This window comes from Lissotriton helveticus, chromosome 3_2, assembly GCF_964261635.1.
Source record: "Lissotriton helveticus chromosome 3_2, aLisHel1.1, whole genome shotgun sequence".
Classification (NCBI taxonomy): Eukaryota; Metazoa; Chordata; class Amphibia; order Caudata; family Salamandridae; genus Lissotriton; species Lissotriton helveticus.
In genome coordinates, this window is record NC_136062.1 from 147,007,651 (window position 1) to 147,026,433 (window position 18,783).

General features: G+C 45.8%; 1 protein-coding gene across 1 annotated transcript in view; it reads right to left on the bottom strand.

Annotated features, from left to right (window-relative positions):
* The window catches only part of CHRNA7 (cholinergic receptor nicotinic alpha 7 subunit), a 520,833-nt gene that overhangs the window by 235,542 nt on the left and 266,508 nt on the right, over window positions 1-18,783 (bottom strand). The window contains exon 4 of the mRNA XM_078684612.1: window positions 9,477-9,586. Coding sequence (XP_078540738.1) covers window positions 9,477-9,586 — 110 coding nt within the window. The remainder of the gene's footprint in view (window positions 1-9,476; window positions 9,587-18,783) is intronic.

Genomic DNA, 18,783 nt, shown 5'->3' on the forward strand with positions numbered 1-18,783 from the left:
CTTCTATGCACAAGGAACAGTTACAGTGTTTACTGCAGGGTTACCATCACCAACTGAAATAAACCTATTGAGCAAGGACTTCCATTTGTACTTAGTTCCAAACCATAATTCTTTCACAAAGATGAAAGAAATGAAAATAACTTTGAGAGAAGACGTAGATTGTGAGTATACTGGCAGAACAACTCTGATACTCCAGACCAATCTAGGAAGTCCATCCCAAGTCAAGGACTACTCACTGCAGAAAGAATATTTGAAGAAAAAAAATAGCTGCAAATAAAGGATTTATGATAGAATATCAAAGATAAATGAAAAGCTCCCCAACCTTCAATAGAAAATGGGTGTCATAAAACCAGCATGCAAAGCTGGTGTACTGTTTTACATGAACATGAATGACTATATTACATAGAAAACGTGATAACTAATGGATATTACTTTTTTCAAATCTTTAGAAACAGATCTAGAGAGGGACAATTAAACATTTTAAATCTAGTTTTGAGATACAGAATTCTGAAGCTCATCAATGAAACAACATCACAAATAAGAGTTCAACCAAGAACTAGAACAGGAGGATTTCATGTACACATAGTAATGTGAGGCCATCCTCTCATTTAATGATACAGCTAATGGGAGAAAACATAACATTGTTAACCTGCTTTCTTAGTCCTTTGTCTAGGAACGTTCAACACAAGTTATAAGTACCATATACATTCTTCATAGTATTGAAAAATCAAACCAACCCTTTCATTTTGATGATGGCACCCTTTTATCTACATTCAAAAATATAATAAAAAAACAATTCCCATATCGACCAATTCAACAAAGCTACAGTATAACTATTGTATTGGTTTCAAACTGAGAAATGAAATCAACCAATCTACAACAAACACAGGAGGATGCTGCTATGATTATAAGAGGTGCATTTAAATACCTCTATAAACTTCACCAGTTACAATTTTTGTTATAGGAAGAACCAAGGGGCATATTACCAACAACTAGCGATAATTTTTGTCTCTAACTTGTTTAGAGACAAAACTTATCGCCGCAAATTGGCGATTTTTATCGCAGATAAACCTTGCTATTAGCAAGGTTTATCGCAAATGCGATAAAAAACGGCCGCAATGCATGATTATATCGCTGAAAAGTCAGCGATATTCATGCATTATCGAGCAAATGCTCTTAGCCATGTTATCCACCTCCCATTGGATAACATGGTTAAGAACTGCTCAGGGCAGGTGTTAGCTTTTGGAGATATTCGCGCTTAGCGCGAATATCTCCAAAAGTTGGTAATAGGAGATAGCGATGTTAGCGACTGTTTCCAGTCGCTAACATCTTGGCACGCCCACTTTGCATGTCATTAGTGATAAATATCACTGACATGCATAGCGGGGCCCAAGATGGTCGCTATCTCCTATTAGCTGTCACTAACTGGTGTTAGCGACAGCTTGGTAATAGGGAGATAATTTTATCTCCGCTTTCTTGGCTTTTAAAGCCAAAAAAGCGGAGATAAACCCCCTTGATAATATGCCCCCTATATCGTAAGATAACATCACACCTCCCTATTAGGTTGTGCTTTTTGTGTGATATGGTACCCTTGACAAGACCTCAAAAAACAATATGTAAGAAAGTGGGTTAATATTTGGGATGTGTAACTGCCTAACACTCCATGTCAAGGAGAACACTCAAAGTCAAAACAAACCTGAGCTCAACCTCTAGTAGCTATGGCACAAAGGAGAGAGGCTTAATTTACGGCAATAGGAGAAGTATGTATGCACTAACAAAACAGTAATAAAGTCAAAACACAAGGAAATAAAAATCCTGAAAGCAAATTATCCCCATAGCGTAAAAGTTGTATTTGTATTTGTATTTGTATTTTCAACTTGTAGAGCGCCTTATCACCCCGGGGTCTCTAAGCGCTTGACAGGTGAGTGAGTACTGGCAGGGGTAAAGCAGACTAGATATTACCCCATGCCTCTTGGAAAAGCACGGTTTTTAGCTTTTTCCTGAAAGGCAGGAGTCTGGTTTCCTTGCGCAGATTTTCAGGCAGTTCGTTCCAGGCTTTGGGCATTGTGTGGGAGAATGTCCGACCACCAATAGTGGATCGTTTGATCCTAGGGCAGATCAATAGGGCGGCGTTAGCTGAGCGTAGGTTCCTGTTAGGGGCATATGGGACAAGTCGTTTTTTAATATATTCCGGGGCTTGCCCATATAAGGCTTTCTGCGTGATGCATAGGCCCTTGAACTTAGCTCGTTGATTCACTGGCAACCAGTGTAGCTCCCGGAGGAGGGGGGTGGCCGGTGTCCTTCTCGGTTTATTAAAAATAAGTCTAGCCGCGTCATTCATGACGATCTGCAGTCTCCTGGAGAGTTTTTTCGTGATGCCGAAGTACATGGCATTACCATAATCCAGTCGGGCTAGAATTAAGGCTGACACTGCTCTTCTGAGAGTATCTGCCTTTAGAATAGAAGCTAGCTTGCGCAGTTGTCTCAGGAGACCTACACAGGTGCCCACCACCGTCGAGACCTGGGCTGACATCGTAAGATTTGTGTCTATGATTATGCCCAGGCTTTTCACTGCTGTTGCCGGTATTGGGGGGGTACCCAGCTCCAAAGGCCAAAGGAGGTCGCACCAGGGGCTGGATGAAGTGGTGATAGGAAGGACCTCCGTCTTGTCAGGGTTAATCTTTAAAAAGTTTGCCGTCATCCAGTTGACGGTAAATTTTAAAATATTCTTCAAGTTTTGATCAGTCAAAGGGGAGTCGCCTATCTGGATGATGATCTGGGTGTCGTCAGCATAATTATATATATTACAGTCCATCTGATTCAGAGATGCAATGAGGGGCTGCAGATAGGCGTTAAACATCAAGGGGGACAGTGCGGAGCCCTGCGGGACACCGCATGTGATTTCAGCAGCCTCTGACACCATATCATCCAGTTGTACTTTCTGGACCCGTCCACCTAGGAACGAGGTCAGCCAGGCGTGGGCCGTGCCCTTGATGCCAAACTCCCCCAGCCGCGACAGAAGAAGGTCATGATTGACCGTATCGAATGCCGCGGAGAGGTCGAGAAGCACCAGGGCACAGGGATCTTTATTATCTGATTTAAGACGTAGGTCATCTAGCACTGATAACATGACTAGTTCTGTGCTGTTGTGAGCTCTAAACCCAGCTTGGTTGGGTTGTAGTAGTGCGTTGCTCTCGAGATGGTGCGAGAAGGCAGACAGCACATGGTGTTCCAATATTTTTGCTAAAAAAGGCAATTGAGATATGGGCCTGTAATTCTTTAGAATCTTGGTGTCGGCACCGGCCTTTTTTAGCAGGGGTATCAGTCTCGCCTCTTTCAGAATAGAAGGGACTAGTCCCGAGGTTAGGGAGCTATTTAGGAGTGATAAAATATCCTCCTCCAGAACTGGCCAGGCTTGTTTAAATATCTGCGGGGGGCACGGGTCCGCCGGAGAACCTGATTTAATTTGGTTCATCACTTTTGTCAGGGAGTCCTTGGTAAGTAGGGGTAGGGAGGTTAAAGGCTCAGTGATTGTGGGAGGTGGAGTTAGCGGAGTAGTCGGGCAGTCAAGCCTAGGGGTGCTTTTGATTTCTCTCACAAGGTCGAATATCTTGGAGGTGAAGAAGGATTGGAATTTATGACAGTCCTCTTGCGTAAAGGAAGGCGGTTGGTCCTTCTTTTTCCTCAGTTCAGTGAGTACTTGGAAAACTTCCTTCTGGGGGTTAGATGCTGTGGCAATTCTGTTCTCGTAGAACTCACTTTTTCTGGTTATGATGGCTTGTTTATACAAGGCAAGCTTTTCCTTATAACAAGTCTGGCAGTTAAGATCATACCCCTTTCGCCAGGCTCTTTCACACTGTCGCAGGGACCGTTTTAGGAGTCTCAGATCATCATTGAACCATGGGGCGCCTTTACCTTTTTCCCTGATTTTTATCTTACGTGCTGGGGCTACCACCTCAACTGCAGATACTAATTTTTGCGATAGCTTTTGACTGGCCTTCTCTAGGTCATCTTCCGGTAGCCTGTTTAAGTGGGAGGCTTGCTGTAGAGTAGATAGCAGAGTATCCGGGTTAATGGCGTTCCATCTTCTCACAACCCGCCATTTGTCGGATGAGGTGCTTTCTTGTTTCGGGAAAGCTAAGCTACCTTGTAAAAGATAGTGGTCTGACCAAATGCAGGGCAATGAAGTGACTGGGCACAGGGCAGGAACAGAGGTCCAAATCAGGTCCAGTGTATGGCCCTTTATGTGGGTTGGGCCTATCACAATCTGGGTTAGTTCTAGTGTGGTCATTGCATCTTCTAGCTGTTTGGACGTGATGTCTCTAATGGGCTCCTCCCAGTGGAGGTTAAAATCGCCCATTACCACGAGACCCTCATATCTCGTACGGAGGTCATGGAGCAATGCCAAGAAAGGTTCTAGAAATGTTGGGGGGGTTTTAGGTGGGCGATATACAATGATTATCGTGAGGCAATTGGTGGGAGAGCAAAACTTAACACCTAGGATGTCTGCTCCCTCAATGCATTCAGCACAGATAGTTTCTGCTTTAAAGACATTTTTATATAGCAGTGCTACTCCCCCCCCTTTTCTGCCATCTTTTCTATTATGAGAGATAGCACCAAAATTGGCTGGGAGGGCCGCAACTAGGTCGGGTGCGGAAGAGTCATCCAACCATGTCTCCGTGACTCCTAGAATGTCTATATTCCCCTCCTGGAGCAGGGAGAATACCTCTAAATGGTGTTTTTGGAGTGAACGAGTGTTCAGCAAGCTGACGCTCAGTGATGTTACCGGTGCTCTACTTCTTCTCTGGTTGGGTTTTTTCTTGGCTGGTTCAGCTACGGATTTCAGTAGGTTCTCCTGCCTTAGAATCTGTTGTGTATGTTGGCTAATGGAGTAGGTCGCGCTATTAAGCGCAATTAGGTTTTCCTTGGAATAATCCGGCGTGGGGCCAAGGGTCCTGGCCCCTGGTCCCGGCCGGTCGCGGACGGGCGCAGACGGGCTTGCCTTTGGCGCGCCTTCGGCGCCCCGCCGGCGCCCCCGCTGCGCCCGTCCGCTGCGCTGCCTATATGAGGGTTCCATTTTATGCCCACGAGGGCGGGAGGGTGGGCGTGGCTAAGCGCTTGCTTCTCAGCCCCCAAGCCTTCTCCTCACCTAATATGGCCGCCGCTAGAAGTCCTACCTCGAGGTCAGTGACCCGGGAGCAGGGATAGCTAAAGATAGGAAAGTTTGTAGATTTAGAAGAGCAGGACCCGGCTTTTCGCCTCAGGACACTGCAGAACAGAGCGTTTAGGTGAAAGGTAGGTGCAGTGCAAAGTAGCAAATATCACAGTGCAAAACACGCAATTTTTTAAAATAAGCAGCAAGTATTTTTAAACGAAGTTAAAATAAACAAACGCTTTCGCGCACAAATCGTAGCACTCACTCGCTCTCAATCAGTGAGGAAAGTGCAGGGATCTGTTCTTTTATGCCCACGAGGGCGGGGCGGTGGGCGTGGTTAAGCGCTTGCTTCTCAGCCCCCAAGCCTTCTCCTCACCTAATATGGCCGCCGCTAGAAGTCCTACCTCGAGGTCAGTGACCCGGGAGCAGGGATAGCTAAAGATAGGAAAGTTTGTAGATTTAGAAGAGCAGGACCCGGCTTTTCGCCTCAGGACACTGCAGAACAGAGCGTTTAGGTGAAAGGTAGGTGCAGTGCAAAGTAGCAAATATCACAGTGCAAAACACGCAATTTTTTAAAATAAGCAGCAAGTATTTTTAAACGAAGTTAAAATAAACAAACGCTTTCGCGCACAAATCGTAGCACTCACTCGCTCTCAATCAAACTAACAAAATGACACCAAACTGACAATGTGGCACTAAGGTAACTGGAGATATGAATTCATTTTTTTATATAATAATAGTAGCAAAAAGTTAAAGTAGTCTATAGAAGAAGTGGAGACCTACCACACTTTTGTGGCCGACCGCAATGCAACGCTGGTCTGAACCACTAAGTGGATTAGTTCCAGTGGGAATTCTGGATATTAAAAAGTTCTAAAAAGTTTTTAAGCTCCACTTCAGAAAGGGACTTTGTCACTTTTTTGAAGAAACACATATTCTTATAAGTCTGCTGCTGAAATTGTAGCCATTGTAATGGAATGGATGGCCAGATGCCTGGAAAAGCATGACCTTGCTGAAGCTCTGGAGATTTCCTGCTGAATGGGACTTTGGCAGTTTTTCAGAGGTGCTGGGAGCCTTGAGAGGAATGAATCTGAACTACAACCTGACGCCAAGAAACTGCCTGACACATGGGATCTCTTTGGGAAAATGTTTCCAAACATTCTTCTGGTGCCCAAACAACCGCTTGAATACAGGTCTAAGGCACCCAGATACTCAGGAGGAGGGGGCAATCAAAGACTCTCACGGTGTCAGGCAAAGGCCAACGCAAACTCCAGTCCAGGTTCGCTTGTCACTAGTCAGCTACGTACTTCAGGGAAAGGGCATTTGCAGTCTGTTGCATCACTGTAGCCACAGAGGAGGGCAGCCAACTGACCCTTGTAGTCCACTTGTTAATCATGGGCACAGAAGGAAGCAGGTCCAGTCCTTCAGGCTCCTCTCAGGTCACAGACAGCAGGCCCAGTCCTCTTCTTATCTTCTACAGGTCCTGAAAAGTTCTCCAAGGATAGTGCCTTCGGTGCTGCATTTATACCAGGCACCAGCTAGTGGGTGGTGGTTACTCCTGAGCACTGCCTAACCACTGGGGTAAAAGTGCACAGGAACAACCATACCCACTTTTTCAGCAGTTCCTGTTTGCACTTGTGTAAAAAATACCAGAGTGTCCCTCACACCTACAATCCGAGATAGGCAAAACTTTCTCCAAAACTCCAGATTCTGTGTGCCCACCAAGAAGTGTGGCCATGATAATGAGCATTCCTCTTCTTTGTTCTTCGGTTTGCTATCCACAAATTAGGTTAGATTCTAGCCTGACTAGGAGGACAAATGTCGGGCCTTTCCAGGGGGCACCCAACATTTAATTGTGACATAGTAGACTCCCTTGAAATTAATGAAGTTCCCGGGACCACCCAAGCTGGTTTTCCTGCAAGGGAGAGAAAACACCTTTCTACACCAAGGCAATTGTCCCTACACTAGGAGCAGTTTTCACACTTCTTTCACACCTCAATCAGGCTAAGGACAGATTGGGCAGTGGCTGGAGACCTAATACAAACTAGCCTCCAGCAACTTCACCATTAGAGCGGAATTTCATCAAGTTTAAAAATAAGTCTCTGAATGTAATCAGTAGAGGGTCAAAAATTATAGGTTAAGGGGTATACTCTATATTTTTACTTTTCTTATGAGGCAGTTACAGTCGTTTTGAGTCTAGTCACTGAGGGAACATGCCATTTCTAAAGTCACACATGATCCACTATTCAATATTATATACCATACCTGGTGGGTAGCTAGGTGTGCGTAAAGGTAACTTCTTTAATATTTGGAATCAGGTTTCCCTGCCTGTCAAAAGGGTGATTTTGATTGGTCTGTGCAGCAGAGCTAAAGTTACTGCTGTTAGGCCACACAAGGTAGGTCTGAAGCCATATTTGTACTGCTACTGTGATTGATTACACAACATGTGCTGTAGTCCCAATGTGACTTTCAACTTTCAGTGCTAGAGATTTATCTCATTACCCTGTGCTAGAGCCTTATAAGAAGGTTAATTGCACCAATCAGGTTTAAGCCAATTCTAACATGTTTAAAATGGGAGGAACAGGAACTTTACTCCTGCTAAGTGGGGTAACAGTGCAAAAAGTTCGTAGGCCAGCAAAAGAAGGGTCCAGAAAAAGGTGAAAAATCTGAGGTAACCGTGCAAAGGCAGCTTTCCTACAACCTCCTCAAACCCTGCTCTATAGTTAATTTAGGAAACACAGATAAGAAATATTTACCAAGAAACTTGTGTCTAGAGCAATCATTCTGGTCTCAGAGATTATGTGATTTTATCAAAAATTACCAGTACATTCCAACTAAACCTGTAAAGTTCTAAACTCCTTGGCTCTCATCATATTGAAAGCAACAGAATCCCACCTGTGGTGATTCAAAGTTTCTGTTTATTGCAGCCTGTGATCCATTAAACAAGGGCAAGATGAGGGAAGTGGGGTGCTCATCTAACGGGATGTTACTGCCAAAGAGCCATATAATTCTTTCGTTAAAAGAACTTAGACATATGCTGTGTGCCCCATGCAAGTGAAGTTAATGTCATTCCTTGATTGGCAGTGTACATTCATATACTTTTTTAATTACAAAGTCAATCAACTCAAGGCCCACACTGCCCAAAGACTTAGCATGGTGGGAGCGAAGGTGTCCTAAGTGGTGCTGTTCAGCTCTAGAGAGCAGGCCTGGCAGGGTCCCTTCCCAAGGGGACTCACCACAACAACTGTCTGCTATTGAAGGTTATAGTGCTGATTACCAAGGCTTTGCAGTCTTGATTTCACGTCATGTCTCTTCAATCCAACATCGGACACTCCCTGGCTATTTATCTCACTCTTGTAGGTACTTTTACATCTCTGCTTAGTCCCTTTGTTATTGGTTTTCCATCTTTCTCCACTCTTTCGTCAACCCTTTGGTGGTGCAAGTTACCATACTCCACAACTTACAGGTTCTGACATTGGACTACGTTGCTTGTTACCATCAAGACCTCATTCATCAACAGAATATTAAACCTTTCTTTATATATTGATTTGGGAACTTAGAGGTTGATATTCGATAACTTTTGGGCGTCCAGTTTCTTCCACTTTTTGATCAGTTTGCAGGAACTTCCTGTGTTCATACAGGTTGCTGCAAGCGCTCTTGACTAATTGGATGGTGAATTTCCAGTTAAAACCCCAGGGTATACATTGGACGAGCCCTAGAGAAGTCCTATTGGATGAAACACCTTGGTTACAGCCAAAATCCAAGAAGAAAAGAATATGTTTTAAAATAATTATTGAATAAAGAATCCTTTTTTATACCAAAAAAAAGATTCCGAGAGTCTTGTGCATTTTCAGGCCAATTGCTGCTGTGATCAACAAGGGTGCTATTAACCAAAACATTGTTAGGAAGTAAGTGCTGAGTCACATTTTCTCTGAATTTTCCTTTTGTGTTTTTGTTTCAAATGCTTTTGGAGCAAATTTATGTGGGAAAAGTAAGCACCAGTCCCAAAAAATGATTGCCGGTGAGCCTGACCGAGAACCATTTGCTCAATTTAAGTAAAAGTACAAAGTTTTGCTATGGGGTATCTTTGTATTACACTCTTTATTTTCCTGAAATTGCATTCTCGCTTTCTTGTACTGCATTCTAACATCCAATTGCTCCTGGTCCCCAGTCTACAATTCTGTATAAATACATTATAAATACATTAATAATTTAACTGCAGTCGAACATCACCAACTCTTGAAAAAATGGGTAGATCGTAATTGCAGCAACATCTCAATCAGCATTACCTTTAATTTGCTAAAACGAGTCATAAAATACATACCTGTTATACAGGAGAATGTCTGGTTTCCATATCTGCCCATCTGGAAAACGTACATTTTTCACTCCAGGGTAGTCAGCCACGTCCCATTGTAAATAGTAATCTGTCCAATACTGGCACAAAAAAAGTGAGTTATCAGCACTTTTCTCCCAGCTTGTCTCTAGAGAATTATGTAACAACAAACAGAATAATTGAGTTTTCAAAAGGCCATTACTTAGCTTATAAAATAGTGTTTTTGCACAGGAGGTTATAGTTGGCTTCAGAGTAAAATTCTACATGTAGAATAGGTACCTTGATCAGGAACTGGCTGGTTGCTAGGGTTTCGGAGGAATGTCAGGCTTCAGCTCTTTCTGAAAGATGCCACGCGCCTGGCCTGTCTTTCCTTGAACCAAGCCTGGACGCTTGGAGTCTCACTAACTGCAATTTTATCCTGCTACTCTTTATAAAGCTTTCACATTCTTTATGGATCAACTTAGAGCCGAAATAGGGATTTATTTCTAATCAGGACCTTATATACGTTAATAAGTTTATATATTTCTATTACCATTCCAAGACCACAGACGTATTTGATATACACAATATTCTTTGTGCTCTCCTGTCTAGTTTTTGCACGTCTGCCTGTATATAACGTCATGATTCCAGTTTCACACTTCACCAAACCCTAAAATAGATTTAAAGGAATCCTCACCAAACCACAATATAGTTTAAAAGAATGTTTCACCAAACCCTGAGATAGATTTTAGGAAATGAACTGTGAATGCGAAACGTCGAATCTAGAAACTTCCAGGGCAGCAGGGTGGGGTGGTTAATTTCTTCACTGTATCTGTTTCATATATTAGGATAAAATTTGACAATGTCTGTGGGGCGAATGGTTTGCTGGCACTTGGGAGGGTCTCAGTGGCGGCTCTTCTGCTAAGGCGGAGGAGCGACACCCCACTGCTCGTTGAGCAGTGCAAAAGAAAAAGAAAATGAAGGTATTATCATTTTATTTTTCTTAGTGGGACTCCAGCCAGGTCGGGCAGGGCGGGGCTGGGCTTCCCCGCGTCAGAGGGAACAGGAGTGGTTTACACTCCCTCCCTAAGTCTAAACAGTCATGCCCACTTGGCATGTTCTCAATTGGGCTGTGTTGCACAGCCCAGTGGAAAACATGCCCAGCCTCCCAGTTACGGCCTGAGTGTCCGTTTCGGCCACTCAGACCAATCAGGACACTACTCCTGGAGCGTCATAATTGGCTGCTAGAGTCTGGTATACTGGGTGCTTTCAGTGGTCTGCGAGGACTACGGGGAGAGACTTGCAGTGTGGACGAAGAAGGTAAGTAATTGTTTTATTTTTATATCATGCCTCCCCCATCTGGCCCTCCCATCTCCGCACAGAGGCAGCTGCCACTGAATGGTGTGCTGGCACATAGAAATGTTACCCCTAATAATATATGATCAAAGTGAGCTATGTACCATGAATTTCTCTTGTGCTTTTTTAAAGGCCAGGGGAGACAGAGCAGAAGGGAGACATTCTAGCTCTTTTCAACAGAGAAACACTATGCGGAACACAAAAGAGGATCGACCAACTCCTGTCCAGAAGATTTTTAAACTTCTAAAGAAAATTCGAATCTTCGCCTTTGGTGTTTGATTGCATGAGTTTTGATGTTTTGTGTTTCTAAATGAATCTATGCTTTTTATTCCTATATTAATTCCGTATCATATTCATGTTCTTGTTTTTACACTGCATAATGCATCTTTTATTTGAAACTGCACTTTATGCTAGGTGGCTTATGTTGTGCTTTTATTTCATGTCAAAAAAGCATTTAAGAGTGGTGCAAGTACTATGATTGCTTTGCATCGTGTATTCAACGATAACGCTAGGTGGAGTTTGAAAAATGCTAATGTTGCTTTTAGCATATTTTATGTGCTGAACCAATCGCAGTTATCCCACCTATATAATTACAAACAGAAGAACAAGAAGCAGTAGAGAATATTGAAAAATCAAAATGATTGTATTTTTAAAATATATGTTCATAGGTTGAAAGCATCTCTTTGTTGAATATATTGAGAGAAAAACTACTAGATAGGATACACTATATACTTTGTAGGGAGCAGAGAGAGTAAAGTGCATCTACAAATAGACACAGTTGGAAGGAGTATGACATTAAACCTCCATGTTTGGGAGGCCCGGCCTGCGACCTTGTCCTTGCCAAAGCTGCTGCTGCATTAACATGGCGTCCATCCTGTAAACAAACATAATGCAAGAAATCACAGCGCTTTTGAAACTACTGACATCTGGGAAAAGCAGCATCGGGGCCACTGCATGCAGGGTGGTCCTTTCACTTGCACCAGCTGCTGTCTGAATTCTAGGACGAGGCTGCAATCCTCTCTAGAGAGTTTTCAAAAGTATGATATTCTTTGTAAATACACGTGCGTCCTTCAGTGATTCCCGAGCGTCACATCACACTGAATTACATTGAATGGCACCTAATTTAACTTGGTCCCATATACAGGAGTAGAGTCCGGACAGCGCACGGTCTCTTGCCCTAATACCATCCTCCTACCGATCTTTGTCAACACGTTTATTGTTGTCTTTTTCTTGTCTCATTTTGTTTTACATATGGATTGGATGGGCAGTCTGCGCTTTGAGGTGGTGCACTAGAAGTTCAGCATCCTGTGATTTGGAATATCTTAGTCTGTTTTGTTACTTAATGATGAACCTTTATTGCACAGAACATTGCTTCTTCCTTGTAATTTCTTGAAATAGTATGTGTATTTCAAATACATTTCTTACAATTTTACCAACATAATTGTATGTACTTGCTTAACTGCTTCCTGAATAAATATTTTTTCTAAATCATTGTTAAAATGTTAAAAATCATTATTAAAGAGTTCCAAACAAAACAGGACGTTGGAAATAATTTCTCATAAATTACACAGCTGAAAGGCACCACGCAGCTTCTGAAGGCTTTAGCTTCCTTACATGGCATTTGTAGTATGCGCTCTAGTCTATGAGCGTGAACGCGATGACGCGTCTCGCTATAGACAGGAGCGCGAGACGCGCGCATGCGCAGGAGGTGGTTCGGTGAGGGCGCGAACGGGGAGAACGGCAGTTGGTGACCGGAGCTGTCGCTGTGCAGACGCTCGGCGCCCTTATGCTCAGATTCTTTTGTTATAGATGAAAATAAAGAATTCATACACCTACAGAGCCTCTGTGTACAGTGTGGGGGCAAGGAACATTACATTGGCGACGAGGCTGGGACCACGAACACCAGGGAGTACAGTGGTCAGGAGTAGGCACTCCACAACAGCCCCACACCAACCAGCAGAAGGACAAACAGCAACAAAGACGAGCAGAGGGTGTGGCAGTAGCGGAACAGCGCGATAAATAACCAAATACAGCTCCAACAACCAGGTCAGTGCCGGGCTAGGGAAGGAGAGCACAGCCAGCACCCTGGCAGCCAAAGGCATCACCCCCAAGACAGAGGAAGGGGCACAAACCGACAACCCCACGCAGGCTATAAGGGACAGCACCCCAGGTAGTCCCAGAGGGCAAGGTAACACGGCAGGGAGTGCAGGAGCATCCGGTGTACCCATTCAACACAGTGCCCAGGTGGTAGACCCCAGAGGCGAGGCCAGGATGGCGAGTCAAGCGTCGGCTCTGATGGCCCCCGTCCCATTCCTGCCTAGACCGGGAGAACCACAGCTAAAATGGGAAGATTGGAAGGAATACTTTCAAAACTATATTGAAGCACTTGAAGATGAAAACGAAGGGGCATTCACCCCGGAAAGGAAGAAGAGACTGTTACTCCACAACCTGGGCCCGGAAGGGGTGAGAGTGTTCAAGAACCTGGTGCCCAAGGAGAGGGGAGCGACTGAAACAGACGTCTTTAAAAATGCACTGGATGACTTGGACAGCCATTACCGTCCAGCAGTTTGTGTCTCCATAGACAGGTATAATTTCCAACAGAGGAAGCAGGAGGCTGGCGAATCGATTGATGATTATGTGGCGGCGCTCCGACGCCTGGCCATCACGTGCCAGTACGGGGGTCTTCAGGAGGAGTATATCAAAGACCAGATTGTCATGCACACCACATGCAGGGCTGTCCAGGACAAACTTTGGGCGCAGAGCGAGACATCGCTTAAGGAAGTTGTTGCAATGGTCAAAAAGGCTGAGATGTCAAAACGTGGTGCTGAAGCAGCCAAACGTGAGAGCGCACCGAGACAGATGATTAACAAGATAGATGAGGCACCCCAGCCCAGCACACCCAGAGGGATGTATGGAGACCAGAGGAAGGACTCGAGATGGACAGGGAAACAGACGGTCCGCCCTGGCCCAGACAACAAGTTTGCGTGTTACAGATGCGGCAGCACGGCACATTCGGCGCAGGATAAACGCTGTCCCGCGTTCCGCGCCAGATGCTCGTTTTGTGGCCTGGTCGGCCATTTTGAAAAAGTATGCCGCAAGAAGGGGAAGAAATCCACGGTCAAGTGCGTCGATGCGGCCGCAGCGGACGTCAGCGAGGAGGACGACCTGGAAGACGACGATTTGGTGTTATGCATCGAGGACCAAGTGCTAGAAGTGACGGGGAAGCGGAGAGATAAGCCTCGCACGGACATGCTGATAGGGGGAGTGAAGGTACATGTGGCCATCGATTCAGGATCCCCTTGGACCATCGTGCAAAGATCCATATGGGAAGAAGACTTTGTGCCTGTGGTGGGACCAGACCTATGGCCGCCAGACATCAGACCCATCTCGTATACTGAGAACGCCATTCCACTGGTGGGGTGCCGAGACTTCACATTCGAATTCAGAGGGAGGTCAGCCACGTGCACCCTGTATGTAGCAGAGAGAGGTCCTTCAGTGCTGGGGTGGAGAGACGCAGGAGATCTAGGAATCATACTCAACCCGGGTGGAAAAGAACAGATTCTCTTGACGGACGAGTGGCCCCTCACGAGAGATGAAGATTGGAAGTCTGCATACCCCAAAGTCTTTGATGGCTCAGTCGGGAAACTGGACAAGTTCGTCCACAGAATGGTCCTCAAGGAGGGCGCAGTACCTGTGGTGCACAAAGTCAGGAACATACCCATATCCACCAGCGGAGCGGTACAACATGAACTCCTGAGGCTGGAGGAGCAAGGCATCATAGAGCCGGTGGACAGTGCGGAGTGGCTATCCCCCTTGGTAGTGGTCAAGATGCCCAATGGACAGGTTCGTCTCTGCGTTGACCTCCGCGAGCTCAACAAAAATCTCATTGTGGAGAGATTTCCCCTGCCTAGAATCGAGGAGATGCTCGCCAAGACGAAAGGTGTAACTCACTTCTCCACCATAGATCTCACGTCTGCTTACTATCAGATTGAGCTGCATCCATCGAGTAGGAAGTACACCGCCTTCATTACACCATTTGGGTGCTACCAGTTCCGGAGGATGCCCTTTGGCCTGGCATCCGCAGCGGCTGTCTTCCAGAAGCTGATGCATCGGCTGTTCAAGGACATTTCGGGGGTACAGTACTTTCAGGATGACATCCTGGTGATGGGCTCTTCCAAAGGAGATCACGACAGAAAGTTGCATAGAGTTCTGGAAGTACTACAAAACAAGGGGCTAACGGCGGAATGGAGCAAATGCAAGATTGGGACCCACTCGGTGACATACTTGGGTCATGAGATCGGCACACGTGGAATTTCACCCAAGGAACGAAACGTGAAGGCCATAAAGGATGCCAAGGCTCCCAGCTCCAAGGAGGAAGTGCGGTCATTCCTTGGGATGGCCGAGTATTATAGCAAATTTGTGAGACACTTCGCCACCAGGACATACAGAATGAGGCAACTCATCAGAGACAAGACAAAGTTTGAGTGGGACTCAGAAGCGCAATTGGAATTTGACATGATCAAAGACTGCATCAGCCATGCCGTTCCATTGCAAGGGTATGTCCCCTCGGGCAAGACTGTGGTGACAACAGATGCCAGTGATAAGGGCTTAGGGGCTGTCCTAGCCCAAGTGAGAGATGATGGAGCTACTGAAACGATCAGCTTTGCTTCACGTGCGTTGTCTCCGACGGAGCAAAGGTACAGCGTCATTGAGAAAGAGATGCTGGCAGTCACCTGGGCTTTGGGCAGGTTCCGGCAGTTCGTTTGGGGCACAAGATTCAAGCTTCAAACTGATCATAAACCCTTGATCAAAGTCCTGACTTCCTCGGGTCATGAGACGGCGACCCCGAGAATAGCAAAAATGACTCTGAAGCTGCTCGATTACACCTATGATGTCGAATACCTGCCAGGAACGCAGAATAGGGTCGCGGATTATCTCAGCAGAGCTGCGGCGATGGAAGTGGCGCCGGAGGATGCCCTGGATAAGGAAGAGATGGTGGCAAGCATGGAGGACCATGAGAGGTCAATAAGTATCCAGGAATGGGCGGACGCCTATGATCAGGACGTGGAAAAGGTTGAGATAAAGAAACATCTGACGTCGGGCTGGCCTGACAAAAGGAAGCTCACCGATGGAGTACGGAGGTTCTATGAAATAAGAGAGGAGCTGTCCCTGAGTGACTCGGGAGTGTTCATCTACAGAGGTGAGAGGGTCGTGCCGCCAGAGTCACTAATACCCAGTTTACTAACTCTACTTCACGAGGGACACCTAGGTATTGTAAAGACCAAAGCACGTGTCAAGCAAATGTATTGGTGGCCAGGCATGGATGTCCACATTGAAAGGCAAGTAAGGGAGTGTGGCCAATGCCAAGGCGCTGACAAAGTGCTGAGACCACTCCGACCGGCCTTGGGGAAGTTTGACACGCCACAGGGCCCCTGGGAGAACGTGGCCATCGACATACTAGGGCCTGTCCTGGATGGAAATGGAGTGAACAAGTATTTATGTGTGGTAATAGACAAGTATTCCAAATGGCCTGAAGTGGACATTCAAGAATCCATGGATACTGACACGATTCTGAAATTCCTGACGACGGTATTCTTAAGAGAAGGCATTCCCAAAACGATCCTCAGTGACAATGGCCCGCAGTTTGTCTCGGACAAATGGATTAGGTTTATGAGGAGGAATGGGATTGAGTCTAAACACACGGCAGTATATCATCCTGCATGCAATGGTCAAGTGGAGCGGTTCAACCGCGTGCTAATGGGCTCCATACAGGCGGCCATCACGCAGGGAAAGGATTGGGAGACCGAGGTGATGAGTATGCTGTGGGCCTACAGGATCACCCCCACGGCTGTGGGGTACAGTCCATTCCAAGTGCTGAGAGGACGGCATCCATTCACCCGGGACAATGTAGTATGGAGGGAGAAGACCATCACTAGCAAATGGTCCCCCGCGGTGGTTCAGCACAACTTGGAAAAGGCCCAGAAGATCTATGCCGCAAACTATGACAAACGTCGAAATGTGAAAGAGACAGAGCTGGAGGAAGGAGAGTGGGTCAGGGTTAAACTCCCTACCCTACAAAAGAAAGGTGACAGCAAGTATAGTCAGCCGTTACAGGTCAAGGAGGTGCGAGGTAGGGCAGCCCTCCTCAGCGACGGCAGGGTGTGGTCCCAAGACCGCATGGCCAGAGTAAACAAGATAGTTGTATGGCCCAAGCTGGAGGAGATAGAGACACAAGTGGACTCCCATGAATCCAGGCCTCAACCAGAGCAAGGTGATGAAGTCCTTCCCGATGGAATAGGAGAGGACAGTGAGATGGAATATTCCAGCACAGGGTTTACAGCCAGAGATGGTACACCGACCGGCGTAACCCAGAGTGGAGACCAGAGAGATGGAGCGAGATCAGGCGGAGAAAGAGAGGTGGAAGAGAACATGCCGGTAAGACACACCCGTAGTGGCAGGGCAGTCACTGTGCCCTCTCGATATAGAGACTTTGAAATGAGTGGACATTAACCATAGGCGTGTTAGACATGTGTGCCAGCCAGAGAACATTGGGGATCATGGACACACCGTAGAGTTGGAAAAAAAGTTATTTTGTTTATTGTTGAAAAGGGGAGATATGTAGTATGCGCTCTAGTCTATTAGCGTGAACGCGATGACGCGTCACGCTATAGACAGGAGCGCGAGACGCGCGCATGCGCAGGAGGTGGTTCGGTGAGGGCGCGAACGGGGAGAACGGCAGTTGGTGACCGGAGCTGTCGCTGTGCAGACGCTCGGCGCCCTTATGCTCAGATTCTTTTGTTATAGATGAAAATAAAGAATTCATACACCTACAGAGCCTCTGTGTACAGTGTGGGGGCAAGGAACATTACAGCATTAAATGCCCTTCTGCTGTTGCATCGTGTACCTTCACAGAAACAGACATTTCAGCTCGGCTAGAGCCCATTTTCTCATGATTGTATACTTTTTTTAACTACCTCAGTTGTCTGCTTATGATTGATTGATTGGACGGCTTTTTCCCCTAGTTGTGTGGCTGCCTCGGCCAGGGTCATTTCTGTCTCACAGTGTAGTGATTAGCTGGTATGCTTCCAGTGCAGAAATTGTTTTTTATTTTAGTATGAGCACTTCAAAGAAGTGTATGTGTTTTCTGTGCGCTCTCTTTCAAATCCTACTCATCCATCCCCTAATATCCCGTCCGGTCCCTGTTTCCTATCTCACTCTCCGTGTTGTTTTATCTTTTAATATTTTGTTTTCATCTTTTTATGAGAACCAGACAGCTGCAGTGCTTACATCCCTCGTCCCCCACTACTGCCCGTTAATTTTTTCCCGCCCCACTTCCCATCCCGGCAGCAGCTTTTTTGTCTTCATTTTAATGTATTGCTTTAGGATTCACGTCAAATTAGGCCTATGCATTCACCTATCACGATGCACCCGCCCTACTGCACGTGTCTGCACACACATGCTTCATGATGCATGTGTGCATATTTCCAGCCATCTTGGAATGGGGTTTCTTCAATAGCAAAGCCTTTCCTACATAGCTAGGTAGGTATACACATGTGCACATGCACATCTTGATGAATGTGTACACAGGAGAGGGACGGGGAAAAAAGCATTTTAATGGCACCGGCTTGGAATTTTAGAACCGAGAACTTTTGACTTTGCTAAAGCTTGTGTTATGATGGCTGCCACACTGCTTGAGCATATATTACTTTGCCCCATGTCAAGCTGCTATGGTTTTTCATTAACATCTTTTTGTGCTCTTGTTTGACTGATGTACATGTTGCATACATCCAGCTCATTATTTTCCGGTTGCAGCATCTGCTCCTGTAATCAGACTTTGCTGAATGATGACACCACAGAAGATCCGGGCCCTTCAACAGTATGCCTGTGGACACCACTGTTGCCAGTCTGATGCCATGTTCTCATGACAATGCATCCGTTTGGCAATCATGACAAAATAGTAGTA